The 17,066-nt window shown below is 44.3% G+C and overlaps 1 protein-coding gene across 2 annotated transcripts in view; it reads left to right on the top strand.

The window, feature by feature from the left end:
- ate1 (arginyltransferase 1) overlaps positions 1-17,066 on the top strand; it is an 86,193-nt gene that overhangs the window by 55,039 nt on the left and 14,088 nt on the right. For both annotated transcript variants that reach the window (XM_080449850.1, XM_080449851.1), the window contains exon 11: positions 15,996-16,116. In XM_080449850.1, coding sequence (XP_080305976.1) covers positions 15,996-16,116 — 121 coding nt within the window. The remainder of the gene's footprint in view (positions 1-15,995; positions 16,117-17,066) is intronic.

A 17,066-nucleotide genomic window follows, 5' to 3' on the forward strand; every position in this document is an offset into this window, starting at 1 on the left:
AAGCATTTGTGAGACTTCTCTTCTATCAGAACATAAACGGACCACAGGTGTCGCCAAAAAGACTACCTGATTGTTGCACAGTATGACTTTTAAACTAATTTCCTTTCTCTGAGGAATCTTAGAATATCACAAATTCTTGCAATCCCCACTGACCCTCAGAAACTATTGAGGGAATTTTCTTAGCACATTTGGACATGTGCAGCATTATAGAAAGGCACAACTAGTTTACATAGAGCAGTGGTTCTCAAACTTTTTCATGCCGACGACCCCCAAATTGATATGTAATTAGGCCATGGACCCCCATCTAAAAAGGTTTTGTGCCAGTGTCACATTTTTAGATATTTTTTCAAAACAAATAAAAAAAACAGATGTACAAAGATCTGCTATTTGTGAATAGCCAAAATAAAAAATGGATGAAGTGGTTAAAATGATTGTGATGCTACCCCCCCGCAAGGACCCCACTTTGAGAACCACTGACATAGAGAACACAAAAGAGTGTCAAGTATCTCCATCTTTGATATCTTTGTGTGTGTGTGTGTGTGTGTGAGGATATATTAATTTGTGAAGCTACAGCTAGGTGCCCATATCCCATAGCTGGGTTTCCATCCAGTGGTACACATCAGTGCTCTTGTATGAGGGGGGAAAAGGCTCTGTCCTCTCAAGTCACACCTCAGTGTGTCCAGTGGAACAGCTCCACGTGCGGTGGTGTAAACCCCACAGGCGAATGTCCAGAGCCTGGACATTCGCCGTGAAGGGGTCCTGAAGGCCTGGAGTCCAGCCAGGAAGCAGGGGGCTGCCTGGGTAGTGTGTCAGACCCTCTCCTTTGTCCTCCGATCTGGGACGGGGTGTCCCACAGAGCCCTTGCTGCCTGCCTGGTTTGGCCGGTGGGTGTCGGGGCTAGACGTGACATCCTGCCCCTGGCTCTGGTCCCCGATCTCTTGGCCCTCCCTCCCGCCGTTCACCGTGGCTGTCTGATGTTAGGCTGCAGAGAACATAAGGTGAAGCTATAGGAGGCTAAATGTCCAAAGGTCCTGGTCCTTCTGCTACTCTCTCTCTCTCTCTCAAAATGGGATCTCAAGGGTAACTTAAAGCCATCTGAATGGATTACTGTACTGACCTGAAACGCATTACATTACCATAGTTCATATAATCTAGTTTTTGGTTAACCCATTAAGACCTGAGGCTGAGTCTCCTAAATCTCAACAGTATTCTGAAAAACGTATGTTTCTATATCAGTGGTGCTCAATCTTTTTCATGTCAAGGACCCCCAAAATTATATGTTTTTGGCCGCGGACCCCCATCAAAATATTTTGTTCCAGGGACCCCCCAGAAGCAAAGATTTGAGTTAAAAATGTTCGCTTAAAAAAATATATATATTCAAAGATTTGCACACATTTTCACAATTTTTCAAAAATAGCAGATCTACAAGCTCGTAGCGCGGCACTCGGTGCCGCGCTATGAGCTTGTAGATCTGCTATTTTTGAATAGCCCAAAGTGTAAAATAATGCTTTTTAGCTCAAATAAAAAAATGACACAGTTCCAGGTCTTAATGGGTTAAATTAAGTAATTGCCTTGTAGATTGGAGGTGTGACTCCACTGTGAGCTCTGAAAGAGTACATCTAGTGGTGCAGGGATGTATTGCAGCCCTGTGGAATGAGCCCCACTAGCCAAAACGAAGCCATGTATCCTGGGGCCTCTCAGGAAGAGTGAGGCGAGCCCCATGCTGCATGCTACAGTGATATTCTGGCACCGCTGAAAGGTCTTGCAACATATCTGGTTGAAAGTGCAGTTTGTTGAATTGGCGTAGTTCAGGATTGGACTAGCATTTGCCCTGATTTGCATATTTATCTTTTAAAAACAAACAATCGGATTCACTCATGTCTCTTCCCTCAGATTTTCTTCCACTTTCCATCATAACAGCTCATTCCGTTTAGTGCCAAATACTTGCACAATAGCTTTTCATTTGAGCTTTTGTTTGATAATTTTCCACTAGTTTTATGTTGCAGAACGGTGGCTTGAAATGCCATGCCGTGTGGTGGTAATTTTCCATTTCTTTATAGAAGTTTGTGTGTATCTGCCTGAATGTACTTTTTAATGAGTCGGTAGGCAGACCTTTGATGATAATAAACTAACAGGTCACTTACCTTGCTACCAGATGAAGCTCACAACCTGGCACATTGCGACGTTTTATGAGCTTTTAATATCTGCTGTTTTTGCTGTAATTTTCACATATAATGTTCCCAAAATAGGGACGCCATGTTGAAAGTGGTTAGTAGTCTGCAGTACCTGGTCTCAACAGAGCCAACACTTGTTTTTAAGCGCGCACACACTCAAGCGCGTGCGCGCGCACACACACACACACACACACACACTCGGTGCTCATTGGTGAGGGAGGGACGGGAGAGTTACATAAAGTGGTTCTTACTCTTGTTATTATTGTTCGCAGTGAAAGAATGTCTCGAGCCGAGCCCAGGAAACCATTAAAGTTTCCACAGAGAGGAAGAAAGAAGGAGCGAGCGAAACCAGTGAAAGGAGGAGGAAGGGGACAGATGGGGAGCAAAAAAGAGGAGTGACGAAATGTGTGCCAAATGAGAAAAGGAGGCAAAGATGAAAAGGATTTATTCGTTGCTCAGCGGTACTTCACTGACTTTTAAGGAGCTGCTTTGCGGCAGCTGCACCTCCGTTCCCATTCAGGCCCAGCTCCTCCTAGCGCACACAAACACACAAACACTGTCTTGAGATCAAGTCATCTCTCTATAGCAACAGCCATCAGTTCTCTGCATGGGCTGGGGCTTAAAGTTCAAAACAAGGTCTGAATCCATTCCTTAATGTTTGAGCCAGTGAGCGGAATACAATTAAGCCACCCGTTGATAATGCCCTATAGTCTACGTAGGGCAGTGGTCCTGAAACGTTTTAATTTCAAGGACCCCCATAACTTTGAGAGTGTACAAAATGAATCAAATGGACCTGTAATGGTCCATTTGTAACCTCAAGGAACCCAGAGGGTCCCTGAACCCCGCTTTGAAAACCACGGATGAAGTGTTTGCATGAAGAAAATCATTAGATATTATTATATATTTTGATGATGAGTTATCTTAACAATTGTACAATTACTCACACAAATATTAAATCTAATATTACAATATGTACTCAGGCTTTTCCACTCTTCAAAAATATTGTATTCCCATTTATTTGATAATCTTATATAAACGTGGGGACTATTGCAAATATTCCTGTATTGTGCAATTGTGAACAATCACTATACACAAGCGTAAGTAAGCGTGTGTAGCCTGGCGTGTGCAGTCATTTTCTGCTACGCTAATGGCTGCATTAAATCTGTCATGGCCTGCGGGCTTCCCTGTCACCATAAGCTTCATTCCCATGACATAAATTTGACATGACATAGTGCCTCATGGTGCAGACATGTCCATCAGGCCCCATTTCCTCTAGACACATACAGTACATACCATACATACACCTGCACATAAACAAAACAGGATTGTGGATGTGTGTCTGGTTGCCCTGTTCAGTGGTTCTCTGGACCACTAGCATATTTAGAACAATCCTCAAGGCCCCATCCTACATCCCCACAACAATATTGTACACAGTCATTGATTTTTTTTATGATCAACACCGTTGCCGGTACCGAAAGAGCCGGTCCACAAGTGCCGCGTTATGAGCTTGTAGATTGGCAATTGTCTGTGTCCGACGCTGTGCGCAACAAATTATAGCGGCCCTTAATTGTCAATATTTCATTTTAAGATTGTTTCAAACACTGCACCCATCAAAATTGCTGAGACATTTGATGGAATTATTTAAACATAATTTGTGGTGGTGTTTTTTACATTATCACTTGGACCACATTATGACCTCTGTTTGCCAAACAGTGGCCTTGTTCTCCTTGTCCAGCAGAGCAGTCCTTCATGTCTTGTGCAGAGATGGACATACTGTGTAGATGGTGAGACGTGTGTGTTCATGTAGCCTGGACTTGTCCAAAGCAAAGACACTAGGCTTCTTATACCATTGAGTCTTTTTCTGATTACTACTTTCAAAGTTAAGAGTTCTCTCTCTCCATGTTCATTCCAAATCCAATTCATTAAAATGTTTTATTGCATAAAACAAGAAATAAGTTTTCCAAAGCAATACAGCACCATTATTTAATGTGCAACATATGAATGTAATTTATCTCTCAGCCAATTAGGCTATCTATCTTCCAGTTCAAATAATTTCAAATACTTTGTACAAGTAAAAAAACTAAACCAACTGTACCCATATTGCCAAAGTAATTAATGTAACGACGTGTAGTAATATGAATCTTGGCTGCCTAGTTCTCTCTCTCTCTCTCTCTCTCTCTGACTGTCTCTCTGTTAACCTCCAGGTATGCGGTGGCAGGCAGTGACATGTTAAGCTTAAGAGCCACAGCATTCAGGACCCTGCATGCGTTTTTTTTTTTCCTCCTCTCATTGGGATGTATGTTATGCTTACGTGTGTGACCTCGAATTCTACGTGTCACTTGGATGTACATCTGTGCAGATTAAGAGTGACAGTAAATGAGTTTTGAGGCATCTGGAGGTTAGTCCCTCACAGAGGGGCCCCCACATCCCTGTCTCACCATGGTACAGTGAATGTATTTTCATGGTCAAATGTATGTGTTATCAATGATAACATTATTATCATTCAGCTGTGTTGTTATTGACATGCTGTAGCTCCTATTTCAAGGCTACATTCCTTACATTTTAAATATATAAATAAATCCTTTCAAGAGAAGTAATTGCGGCAATATCTGAACTGCAATTTAGATGGCCGTACATCTAGTGTCCAATCGGGTGCACCATCTGCTTCAAGTAACTTCATTGACATACACCAATAGGTGTCCTACCTGACACCAGGGTCGAGATTTCTCAAATGGAAGGTGTAGGGAGACCGCCTCTAAACCAATGCAGATGTACCAGATATATTGTTTTAAAATACTCTAGGAGACATTTATTAAAATAACATTTTATTCCCTTAGACAAATCCCCAGATTGTAGCTTTAACCTACTACCTCCTTACATTGATGAGTCCCCTGTCCCCCCATGTTCCCTGCTGTACCAGTGCAAAGGTTTTTTTTTCTGTTAACTGGTGTTTGTGTAGACTTGAGCATTTATGCTTCACAGACCCTGCACGTCCAGGCGCAGTATAAAGTGTCTGCGTCAACTCTCTCTCTCTCTCTGTGCGTCTCTGTGTCTCTCTCTCTCTCTCTCTCTCTCTCTCCCCCCCAGCCTTCACTCAACAACTGTAGACGAATCCAGCCACCATGCTGGTTAGGATGAAAGATGGATTAGAGATGGGAAGGGAGGGAGGGAGAAGCCTTCAACCGAATAGAATGATTTCATTTAGTAAAGATAAACTACAGGCACACTTTTGCACATTTTTGGTGTAAAGTAGCTGTTTGGCAAGCGAGCTGAGGAGAGAGAGGTGTATGTTTTTTAACACAGGGAAGGATCTTATTTCTCTTAATTGTCATATTTGCATGCTCCGATGCCACTGAGTCATGATGGCTCCAGATGGAGGTGGTATGAAATGACTGTGGTGACAGCAGTTGATACATGTTCAAACAGTACACTTCACATTTCTTTTTGCTCTGTGTTTCTACTATGTCCTTTTTGTGGTGAGACGAGGCAGTATTTAATACGTTTCCAGACGTATGCTACGCTGGCCCGGTAGCTTTGCTACCATAGCCGTCCCACAATCGGCCCTTGTAAGAAAACCGTGCCCATCAAAATGAGATCAAACCAGACCAAACCCCGTTTTCACTCTCTCTGTGAAATTTATAGGCTCAAACACCCCTCCCTCCCTTCCAACCCTCTCCCCTCCCCGGTGCTAAATTGGAGCTCTTTCTGACAGAAAGGCCGTTGTTTGATTTAGCTCGACGGGAGACCACCAACAGTGCACCTCTCAGCAGAAACATTTGTTTAAAGTTTTTGATAATTTCTCCTCTCTTTTATGCTTTCACCCCACCCCCCACCCCCCCTTCTCTCTGTCCTGCCACGGTTGTGTTTTTAACAAATCATTAACAGGCTACAGCTACAGTCTGGGGGCAGCCACTGCTTGGCACCCCCCTAGGAGGAGTGCTGACAGGGCGAGGGTCAAAGTTCACAGAGGTCGGGTCAGGCGATTGAGTCTTATACTCTGGCTGGAGGGGCTGGACAGAGTGAGGAAGGGATGGCTGGTTGGAGGTGTGTGTGTGTGTGTGTGTGTGTGGGTCACAGGGGTGAAAGTGAGAGTTTGGAGTTGGTGTCACACTGAGCAGATCCAGAGCCCTCTAGCTGCCAGCCTGAGGTGTTTGCCTTGCCATTAACTTCAGAATTATTTATTTTCAAACCTGCAGTGTCTGCGCCACTCTGTCTGAAACGGCTGGGCCTTGGCTTTTCTGGCCCAAGAAACACACGGCTTCCAGAAAGCCCTGGAAAAGCACACCGTGCAGAAGGGGGCCGGTTTAGACTCCTAAAAGCATTTAGACGTTCGTTCATAGCACGACGGTCGGTTGGGCAACGGGGGGGGGGGGGGGCTCGGTCCCCCCAGTCTTAGACCCTCGAGGTGGAGCTTGGAGACTAGATTAGGAACTAAGAGCGGGGCTGTAAGCCTGTAAGCTGTGCTCTTGTGTAAGGAAGGCGTAGCATAGCATATGCCCCGCTCATAAAGACCCAGAAGAGATGAGGAGATAAAAGTGCCTGCTGCGAGTCGAGCTGATGCCCATAAAAGCTCTGCCCTCGGTTCTTTGGGGGCTCCGTCGAAATGCGATCCTGTAAAAATATTTTCTCCTCATTAACCTGTCATCCTTGGAGCCGTGACGCGTAGCCGACCGTTGGAGGGGGGAGGGGTGACTTAGGGGCCCAGGGGGCAGAGTTACCAGCCGGGATGTTTTATTTATTTGAAGGTCGTCTTGTGGTAATGTGTTGAGTGGGGTGAAAAGGCCTTCGGTGGGCCCCCCCCGAGTATTTAAACAGCGGCGTTTAGTGTAAACCCCCCCCCCCCTCCCCAAAACACAGACCTCTAGACATGTTCAGGGCACACAAAGACACACACAGGCACACACAGACACATTGTCGCAGATTGTGGTGAAAATGTGTGTCTGTATATGTATTTGTGTCAGTGTGTGTGTGTGCCATTTTGGGAGACGGAACGAGACCAAGTTTGTTTGGATGTGTCTTTCAGCAGTGCCGTCCCCCCTCTGGCCGGTCCGGTTCTCAGTGTGAGCGAGTGTTTGTCTAGGTGCATGTGTGTGTTTGTCTGAGCCGTGCTGTTTACATGTGTCTGTCAGCATTTGCCGCCCCCCCCAGCCTTGTTTGGTGGAGAGAGAGTGTGTGTGTGTGTGTGTGTGTGTGTGTGTGTGTGTGTGTGTGTGTGTGTGTGTGTGTGTTTAAAAGTCCCAGAACGAGGGCGGGGAGGGCGCTTTGTGAGAGGTGTGTGTGAATGGGGACGTTCGGGATCGGGACCCGTGTTTATTGGTCTTTGACCAGGACTCTGGGCTGAATGTGACCCTGGGTCAGAGTGCTGGCCTGAGCCGTCCCAGGTTAGGCCCTGGCTAGATCTGGGTCACATCAAGTGTCTTTGTGTGCCGTCTCGGGTTCAGACCTTGTCCTTGGGTCTACACCGCTCGGATAATGAACCGCAAAGATGTCCAACACGTGGCAAGGCAAACATGTTTGTCTATTTGGGTCAAAAGTCCTGGTCTTTTAGCGAGAGTACTTGACCACTGTGTAATCCGCACATATTCTTTTCACTATTGTGTCCATGGGGAGCTCCCTGCTTTGTACAATGGGTCCCTTTTTGTATCGGCCATTAACGTTTGGAAGATTTATCCTTTTGCATGACACAAACACACATGGACAGCCAGTCTCTTCATAGAAATGGTGACCTCATCCCTTTTCTGTGGACCCCCCCCCCCCCCCACAACATTGGAGCCACTCTGTCTCGCAATGAAGTAGGTGTTTAGTTGACCAACAGATTACTATATAACTTAGTGCTCTTTCCAAGAGACATTTCAGCTGTACTGATACTGTTATCAAGACCCATGGAGGCTCCAGTTGGAAATTCTGCATAGTGTCTCACATTCGTGCACACACACACACACACACACACACACACACACACACACACACACACACACACGCGCCTAGACTTGGGGGAGGGTGGCTGAAAACTCAACGGGAGATATGAGCAGGAAATCAGCAGCAGATGTGGGTGTAAAGTTAGGGAATGGGTCCAGGGAAGCCCTCTCTCTCTCTCTTTAAGTCACAGAGACACCCAATCCAGCTCAGCCCCCCCCCCCTCCAATCCTCCCCCATGCACAGCGTCTGGACATGGGGATCACTTTGAACCATGACACCACACACTGCAGCCATGACGCTACGGGAGCTCTCGTTTCAGCACCAAAACGTTTTCCCTGAGGTCTAAATCTAGACAGGAAGGGCTTCATTGGCCAGAGTTGTTCCCTCAATAGAACCGGGAGAGACCATGTGAATCCCAGAGGCCGCTCACGTATACTCACGGCACACTTTGAGCCCGATGTTATGATGGAGGCTGTCTGCCACTTTGTACACGCCACAACTACGCGTCTACGCTCTGTGGCCCTCCTCGGACAGACGGGAAAAGGAGGAAAAAAGAAGGCAGTAGCGGTGTAGTCTTTCACGAGGATTCCTCAGCCGCAGTGAAGCGCACAATTTATGTGTCTGATTAATTGCTTTTCAAATAAATCACAGGTATGCGGCCAGGGGCGTCGTTCCTAGCCTGAGGGGTGTATGTGTGTGTGTCTCTCTCTCTCTCACACACACACACACACACACACACACACACACACACACACACACACACACACACACACACACACACACACACACACACACACACACACACACACACACACACACACAGTTGGAATTAGGGGAAAGGGTGTGTGTGGCTGGGGAAGAAATAAGGTGACAGTTATGTGTTTGTGACTCTGACTCTAATAAAGTTGTGTCTGACAACAGGGCCCCGGCTTTCTAGTATGGCAGTGGACGTGATTTGTACATGATGAAAACGGAGTGCAGTTCTCCGTTACCAGGGGCACAGAGCGATGGCAGATTTGCAGCGTGTTGTGTAACTGCGTGTTTAAACAGCGCTTTGTGAGGTATGTGTTTATTTGCATCTTGTGGCCGGGGGTGGTGTTGTGTAATTGTTTACAATGAGCCCTGGAGTTGTTAGTCAAATGAGATTGTATCATTTTCCCCTAGCTCTCTAGTTAAGGTTCACTTCATTAGAAAACCTGCACTATGGAAGATTGGCATTGTAATAAAAAAGGCTGACCCTAGATGCAGTCATGAACAAAGCCCAGGGTCAAAATGGTATGTTAGGTTTTTAACAAATTAATGCTTTATGTCAGGTCCAGAACCTATCCTACTATAAATATGCGAAATCTCTGTCCATGTGTCCGTCTGTACGTCTGTAGTTCATGTATCTTGAGAACCAATCCGACCGGGATGCCCCGCAATGAGACTGTCGAGTAGGAGATTGTCCGGAACGCCGATCCGACCGATATGCCCATATATGGCCATGCACATATAATATGGGACCGACCGACTTAAACTGATGTCATCAGTATTATGGGCATATACTGATAAAATCAGGGCCCTCCATATATGAGCATAAAAGGGACGCAGCCAGACAGACACGTACTGAGATCTCCATATATGGGCTTAAAACGGACACAGACGGACAACGAGTACTCTGACAACGGGTACAACAGGTATTGTATAACTTGCGTAGTTCCCGTCCCCGTAGTGTCTGTCTGTGTTTCCTCCCATCTCATCCTTGCCTCAGTCTGGGTTGTTTACCACGTGGCTTACACACACACAATCTTGGTTATTAAAAACAACTAACATACAACTGTAACAAGATGAGGAGAGTAAACACCACATCTGAAAATGTTTTGTGCCAGGGACCCCCCCAGAAGAGAAGGTTTATGTAAAAAAAATAATTATGATGATAATTTAAAAGCCCCCCCTGCAAGGACCCCACTTTGATAACTAATGCTCTACACACTAGTGTCTGAAATAAACGTAAATCAACCCAAAAAAAAAGAAGTCATCTTGGCTCATGGGTCTTTCTTGTCCCATACTAACCTCTTCATAACCCCCTCTCCTAGTAGTGGGCCTCTCCATGCTGGCACTCTCTCTGTTCCTATCGCTTCCATCAGCTCGCCCCGGGGCCGTGTCTCGGCGACGTTAAATACCGTCCCTGCACTCATCTGCATCTAATTCTCACCCTCTTTCTCTCTCTCTCTCTCCGTCTCTCTATATCTCTCTCTCTCGCTCCTTCCCGGTGATTCCATCTGTCTTCACCCCTTCCCTCCCTCCCTGCTCGTTCTTCACACTTCTGGTGGCAGCCAAGTCGTGGCCGCCACAGTTCGGTCAACGTTTCCCTCCTTTTTTGTTTCCTTGCGCATTCTTTCTCCCCATTCTGTCGTTCTCTTTTTTTTTTTCTCCCCCAAGGTCGTCAGTCGTTGGTATCACCCTCTTATGTCCTCCTCGAGCAAACGTGGCGAGGAACGAGGTGAAGGGATTTGGTTTGTGTGGGATGATCGTCACATTATTCAAAGGGAGGAAGAGGAGACATTATTATGTTTTAACCCAATCCGGGAACGCATCTGTCATTTTAGATTTATTTGGTTATTACATATAACATTTTTGCAAATCTTTGAATATCTTTTTTAAAGCGAACATTTGTAACTCAAATCCAGGGATGGTCCCTGGAACAAAATATTTTGTTTACTTTAAAAAATGTATTTTCAAAGATTTGCACACATTTTCACGATTAAAAAAATAATAGAATCTACAAGCTCAAAGCGTGGCACTTGGTGCGGCGCTTTGAGCTTGAATATCTGCCATTTTTGAATAGCCAAAAGAAATCTAAAATGACAGACGTGTTCCCGGATTGAAGGGCTTAAACCTTGTGTGGAGAGCCCACTGCTGACTATCTCGATTCCAACTTGCGTATCGGTCGATACCGAGTACCGATCCGATACCAGTGTGTAATTTTAAAATAATCTAGGACAGTGGTTCTCAAAGTGGGGTCCAGGGACCCTCGTTGCTCCTTGAGGGGGTTCCAAATGGACTCTTACAGGGTCTGTAACTCAGAGTTATGGTGGTCATTGGAAATTAAATAGTTTGAGAACCACGGATCTGGGAATAAATCCAAAATCCATTAATAATTGTGCAGCTACAAGTTAGTAAACTAACAATGTAAATAGTACAGTAAGAGTATAAAACAAATCCACTGAAGCATTCAAAAGTATGACTTTAAATGAAATATGATCATGTGATAAATGACGTGGTATTGGAATGGCATAGACTGCCATAGCAGATACCGACACCAGCATTTTAGTTATCGGAACAACTGTAGACCAGACAGACTTGCATTATCGCACACACACACTCACTCTCATCCCCTTATATCACCTAGTTTCCTGTCCATGCACACACACACATACTCACACACACTGTCTCACTTCCACAGTCTCATTACGCCCCCCTCCCCCCCATCGGCTGACTTTGCAGATGCTTGATGAGACGGTTCTGTTTTATATAAGCATAGACCGCTGGTAATCTCAGCTAGTAAGGTGAGCACTGTTGCTCTCTTAACCCATCAAGACCGGGAACGCATACTGTGTCATTTTAGATTTTGGCTACAACCATTACAAAATCTTGTACATTTGTGCAAATCTTTCAATACATATATATATATATATATATATATATATATATATATATATATGGATATATATATATATGGATATATATATGTCTATCTGTCTATCTAGGATATATATGGATCTATCTATCTATCTATCTCTCTATCTCTCTCTATCTCTATCTCTATCTCTATCTATCTCTATCTATCTCTATCTATCTCTATCTATCTATCTATCGAACAACACATTTTGATGGGGGTTGGTGGCCAAAAACATAATCTTGGGGGGTCCTTGACAAGAAAAGGTTTGAGCACCACTTATATAGCAATCGTTTTTCAGAAAAATGAAGAAATTTGTTGAGACATTTGACAGTTACAAATGTTCGCTTTAAAAAATATATACCGTAATCAAAGATATGCACACATTTTCACGATTCTTCAAAAATAATTGCAGATCTACAAGCTCGTAGCACGGCACTCGGTACCGCGTTATGAGCTTGTATATCTGCTATTTTCGAAAAGCCAAAGTAATCTAAAATGACACGGATGTGTGTCCCGGATTGAAAGGGTTAAAGGTTCCCCCATTTCCAGGAAACTATATTATTGGCTTCTCCCTCTTCGACTTTCAGCGGCTTCTTCTAGATAAACGAAGAGACGGATAATGACAGTGAGCCCGAAGCAAAAACAAAAAAAACAGGAAAACAACGTCTTGAAGACGCGAGCCAAGGAGACTGCAGAAGTCGTTGAGAATTACAGGGGGGGGGGGGGCGGGGGCATCAAGCCAACCCTGCTGGGGAGGGAGAGGACAAGAGAGCGAGCTTTGTCCAATAAGAAGCAGGAACAGAGAGAGTATAGTGGCCAGCCACAGTCCTCCTCTTCTCCCTCTTTCTCATTCTCTACTTTCCTCTTTCCCCTCTCTCCAGACCACTAATGGCCATGTCCTCTCTTACTTGGCGTGGATTCCTCCCCTCTTTTCTTGCGTCCCCTCCTTTTTTTGCCGTGGGAGTGGTGGTAGGAGTCCATGTCTGCGTGTCTCATTGTGGTTGTGTAGGCTGTTTTGTGTGTCGGCCTCCAAACCCTTCTATTAGCCCGTTAAAACCGGGAAAGCATATGTGTCACTTTAGATATTAACCACTTTAACCATTATTTTGCTGTTCAAAAATAGCAGATATACAAGCTCACAGCGCGTCACTTCGTGCCACGCTGCGAGCTTGTAGATCTGCTATTTTTGAAAATGTGTGCAAATCTTTGAATATATATGTATTTTTTTTAAAGCGAACGTTTGGTAACTAAAATTTGCTTCTGGGGGTCCCTGGAACAAAATATTTTGAGATGGCGGGGGTCTGCGGCCAAGTACATATCATTTTGGGGGTCCTTGACAGGAAAAAGTTTGAGAACCAATGATACAGCAACATACGTTTTTCTGAAAACATTTTTTAGAAGACATTTTGTAGAATCTGCCTCAGGTCTTAGAGGGTTAGAGTGCATTGGAGAGCAGAGCATGCATCATTACTGGCATTCTCTGTGGACCTGTACACTTGAAAAGAACCAAGGCTCCTCTTTCATGCACACACACATTGCATGTGAGGACAGCAACGCGTTGGGATGGTTAGTTTTCCATAACAAATGTAATTTTACAGTCAATTTCAGCAAAAAAAAATCTTTGTTAACCAGGAAAAACGTTTTTCTTGTGGGGTCTGGCATTCTCACTGGAATGCAGTTTCTCCATTTTTGGACCTCAAGAGTATAGTAATACCTGCACACACACACACACACACACACACACACACACACACACACACACACACACACACACACACACAGTTGGTTCTCATCATGCTATAAGAGCTCAAGCAGGAGCCTGCCCTTACATGTTGTCATCTCTCTCTATCTACACCTCCTCCTCCATCCCTCCGTTACTCCATCCTCTCTGTGTCCCCTCACTCATCCGTGCCCAGCGCCCATTCAAGGTGCTTAGTAGGGGCACTTCTGTGTGTGTGTGTTGAGCATATGGAGGTGTGTTTCACTGCAGTGATGAAGGACTCCATAGAGCTGAGGTGGAGTGTGAGAGTGTAGAGTGAGAGTGTGTTGAAATCAGAAGAATGTTTTGGGTTGCATTGAGCATGTGTGTGTGTGTGTGTGTGTGTGTGTGTGCGCGCCCATAGTGTTCCCTCTTATCTCTCCATCCAACCATTTGCAGTAGCAACTTGCCTGCCTTCACAGTGAAATCCTCACTATTAATTTAAAGGTGTGTAATAATTATAAATTGATATTTATTTACAAGTGTTAAATAGCCCTATATTCCCATAATAACCATTGCTGTATAGTGTAAACAATGTAATGTGTACACTTAGCTAGGATAATTGAAATTAGAAGTGATGAAACAAACAAAAAATGTGCAGACAAAATTGGAACCCACCTGAAAATGTATGTTCTGTTAATTAAAGAGCTGGAGAGAGGGGGGTACTGTTACTGAAGAAACACTATATACTGTAGCAGTGATTACTGTCAGAACACATAGCTTTAACTTTTTAACAAAACCTTTTTTGGTTTTAACGAAAAATGAACTCGGAATGTGTAAATATGGACCTGTATTATTAACCCATTAAAATGGGAAAGCATCTGTCATTTTAGATTTTAGTGTTGGTTATTCAAAAATAGCAGATAAACAAGCTCACACAAACGAGCCTGTACATCTGCTATTTTTGATTTCTTAAAAAAAAAAATCTTGAATACGTTTTCAAAGTTTTGAAAAATCTTGAATAATTTTGAATTACGAAAATGTTTGAGAGCTACTGATTTATAAGGCATTCGTAGAATCAGCCTCAGGTCTTAATGGGTTAAGGGTCAACTCACTGGCCCACTCACCCCCGCTGTGAGTGGCTGGATGCGAGTTCAACATGCATGCGAGTCCATTCTCCGGTCCTTATCCTCCGGACCCCACCCTGCTTCTGTCATTTGACCTTCCACTCCCCTTCTGTTTTTCTTTTTTTTTTCAAACGGGTCATACAGCGGGACTGGTCCATTCTGCTTGTGAAAACAGGCTGCATACTTTCCATACAGGCCCACTGACAGACAGATGGTGCCTGGGTTAGGGTGCTGGTATAGCTTTCATTTTTCACTGAGATTGTGATTGTTTTACCGTCTTTTTTTTTCTTGTACTATACATACATACAGTAATATACAGCTCACATTAATTCTCTGGGGGGATAGGTCCTATCCCTATATTAGTAGACATAGTAACATACACACCCACACATTTTTCACCGCTCGGTCAACACTCCGTGACCTTCATTGTGTGTGTGTGTGTGTTTGTGTGTGTGTGTATATGAAATTGTACAGGATGTTTTGGCCCATATTGTATTGTCACAATACTGTTTGTATGTGTGTGTTGAGATGTTGCAGCAGGCCCGCTGTTGGAGGCGCCTGCTTGTTTAGTTATCTAGTCAGTTTGTGTTTGTTTGGAGCCATGTGATACAACCCAGGTCGCTTGCTGTTTTTCTTCACTCTGTACATTCTTGTACTCATCTTTTTTTCTTTCTTTTTTTTACTTTTTCTTTTCAGCCTATGCTGGACCTGCATACCTTCAATTCAGGATGTTGGGTTAACCACTTAAGCTCTATACACTTTAGCATAATGACGAATAGCAAAGATAGCCGTATCACAGCACGCTGTGAGCTATAATGATGACATGCCTACAATAGGTATGCCAGGTTGAAAGTGGTTAAAGACGTGGTGAAATGAAGAGCATATCGGCGGTCACAATGAGGACATAAGACATTTAAATTAAAATTTTAATTATTTCCTGTAAATGCAAAGGTACTACGTGATGACATAGATAGACCTTTATAAATATAAATGAATCTTGATTTCTTTCACCCCATTCCCATTGCTCACGTTCCTCCACTCACACCTGATTTTAATTAGGGAGACACAATTGGGCTGCTACGTTCTTTAGCCGACTGTGCATTACTCGCTTTAAACTCAAACGGTACATTCAAATGTGTATCTGAAAACATTGGTGGTGAGAAATAAGCAACGTAGTAACATAAAACGTGCACCTGAGTCCCGCTCTTTCTCCCTCGAGCTGCGTGAGATGCAGGGCATTGCAGGCTACAAACATAGCCTTCTCCGGCTAAACCTTCTGTTTGGTTCAGAAAAATATACAGGCTACCGTTTCAGACTGAAACGTCAAAATGAAATGACGGAGAGAAAAAAACATTTCACCAGGACTTTAAGTACAAACTTAATTGTGTCTTTGTGTTCCCTCTCTCTCTCTCCAGGGGCAGTACCTCCCTTCAGACCTGCTGTGTCCAGAGACCTATGTCTGGGTGCCTATACCGAGCTGCATACCCAATCTGGAGAAATCCCGCTACTCTCGCTTCAACCAGGACCCTGACACAGGTACCACCTTACGTCACCACACTCCAAAATGAAGCCGGTGAGGCATTTAGAATGAAAAGAAACATTAAAACAGTATTTTCCATATTCCAAACCTATTCAACTCCATGGCCTCTTGGAGCACCGGCAGTCTAGACGAGAGCAGATATTGGCAACTGTATTTAAAGGGCAAGGAGGACACTTTAGACTAGAGGTTTGGGTTGTGTAGTTACCTTGCCATGATGTAAGGTAACTACATAGAGATATAAAAAATTGTTGTTCCATTGATTAGAAATATAATAATTCAAAAATAGGCTCCTCAGTACGATGAAACGGCTCTTTTAGGCCGGATCTTCAAATAGTAATACAATTTTGGATATCTTGCCCACCTTTGCAGTTACATCATGGCAACTATTATTTGCACGTGAGGTTGACATTTTCAACCAATGAAAGCGCCATATCAGATGCTCATCAGACACGAAGGGCAGACTTTTCCATCGTATATACAGGTGACCAGTACATTTCACCACCAGAACCAGCTTTATGAGTATGTTTTATAATATCTGGAGAACATTACCCACCCCTGGTCTAAATTCTTGGCTACTACCAACTACGTCTGCAGGCTGTTTTGGATGAACCCATGGAACCCCCCCCCCCCCCCTTCATTACGACCTGATCTGGGTCGTGCTGTGGCGGTGTGTTGACATTTCTGGGCTCAATCCCGATAGTGTGCGGTCACTGACCCAGGGTCAGCGGAGTGCGGGCTGCCCTGATCGCAGTCTCTCTCCCTGCTTTTTTTGTTGTTATTCTTTTATTTTTTTGGGGGGTGGGGGGGGGGGGTATTGTGGTCAGAGCAGAGCTGACACTGTCATTAAACCGAAAAAAAAGGGTCATTATAATAATGATGACGGGTGGTAATAGACTGTGCAGAGCTGTTAGACTGGCAGACGCCGTTGTCTGGACCAGAGAGAAGG

The sequence above is a fragment of the Gymnoscopelus braueri genome, assembly GCF_963280865.1.
Source record: "Gymnoscopelus braueri genome assembly, chromosome: 14".
NCBI classification, from domain to species: domain Eukaryota; kingdom Metazoa; phylum Chordata; class Actinopteri; order Myctophiformes; family Myctophidae; genus Gymnoscopelus; species Gymnoscopelus braueri.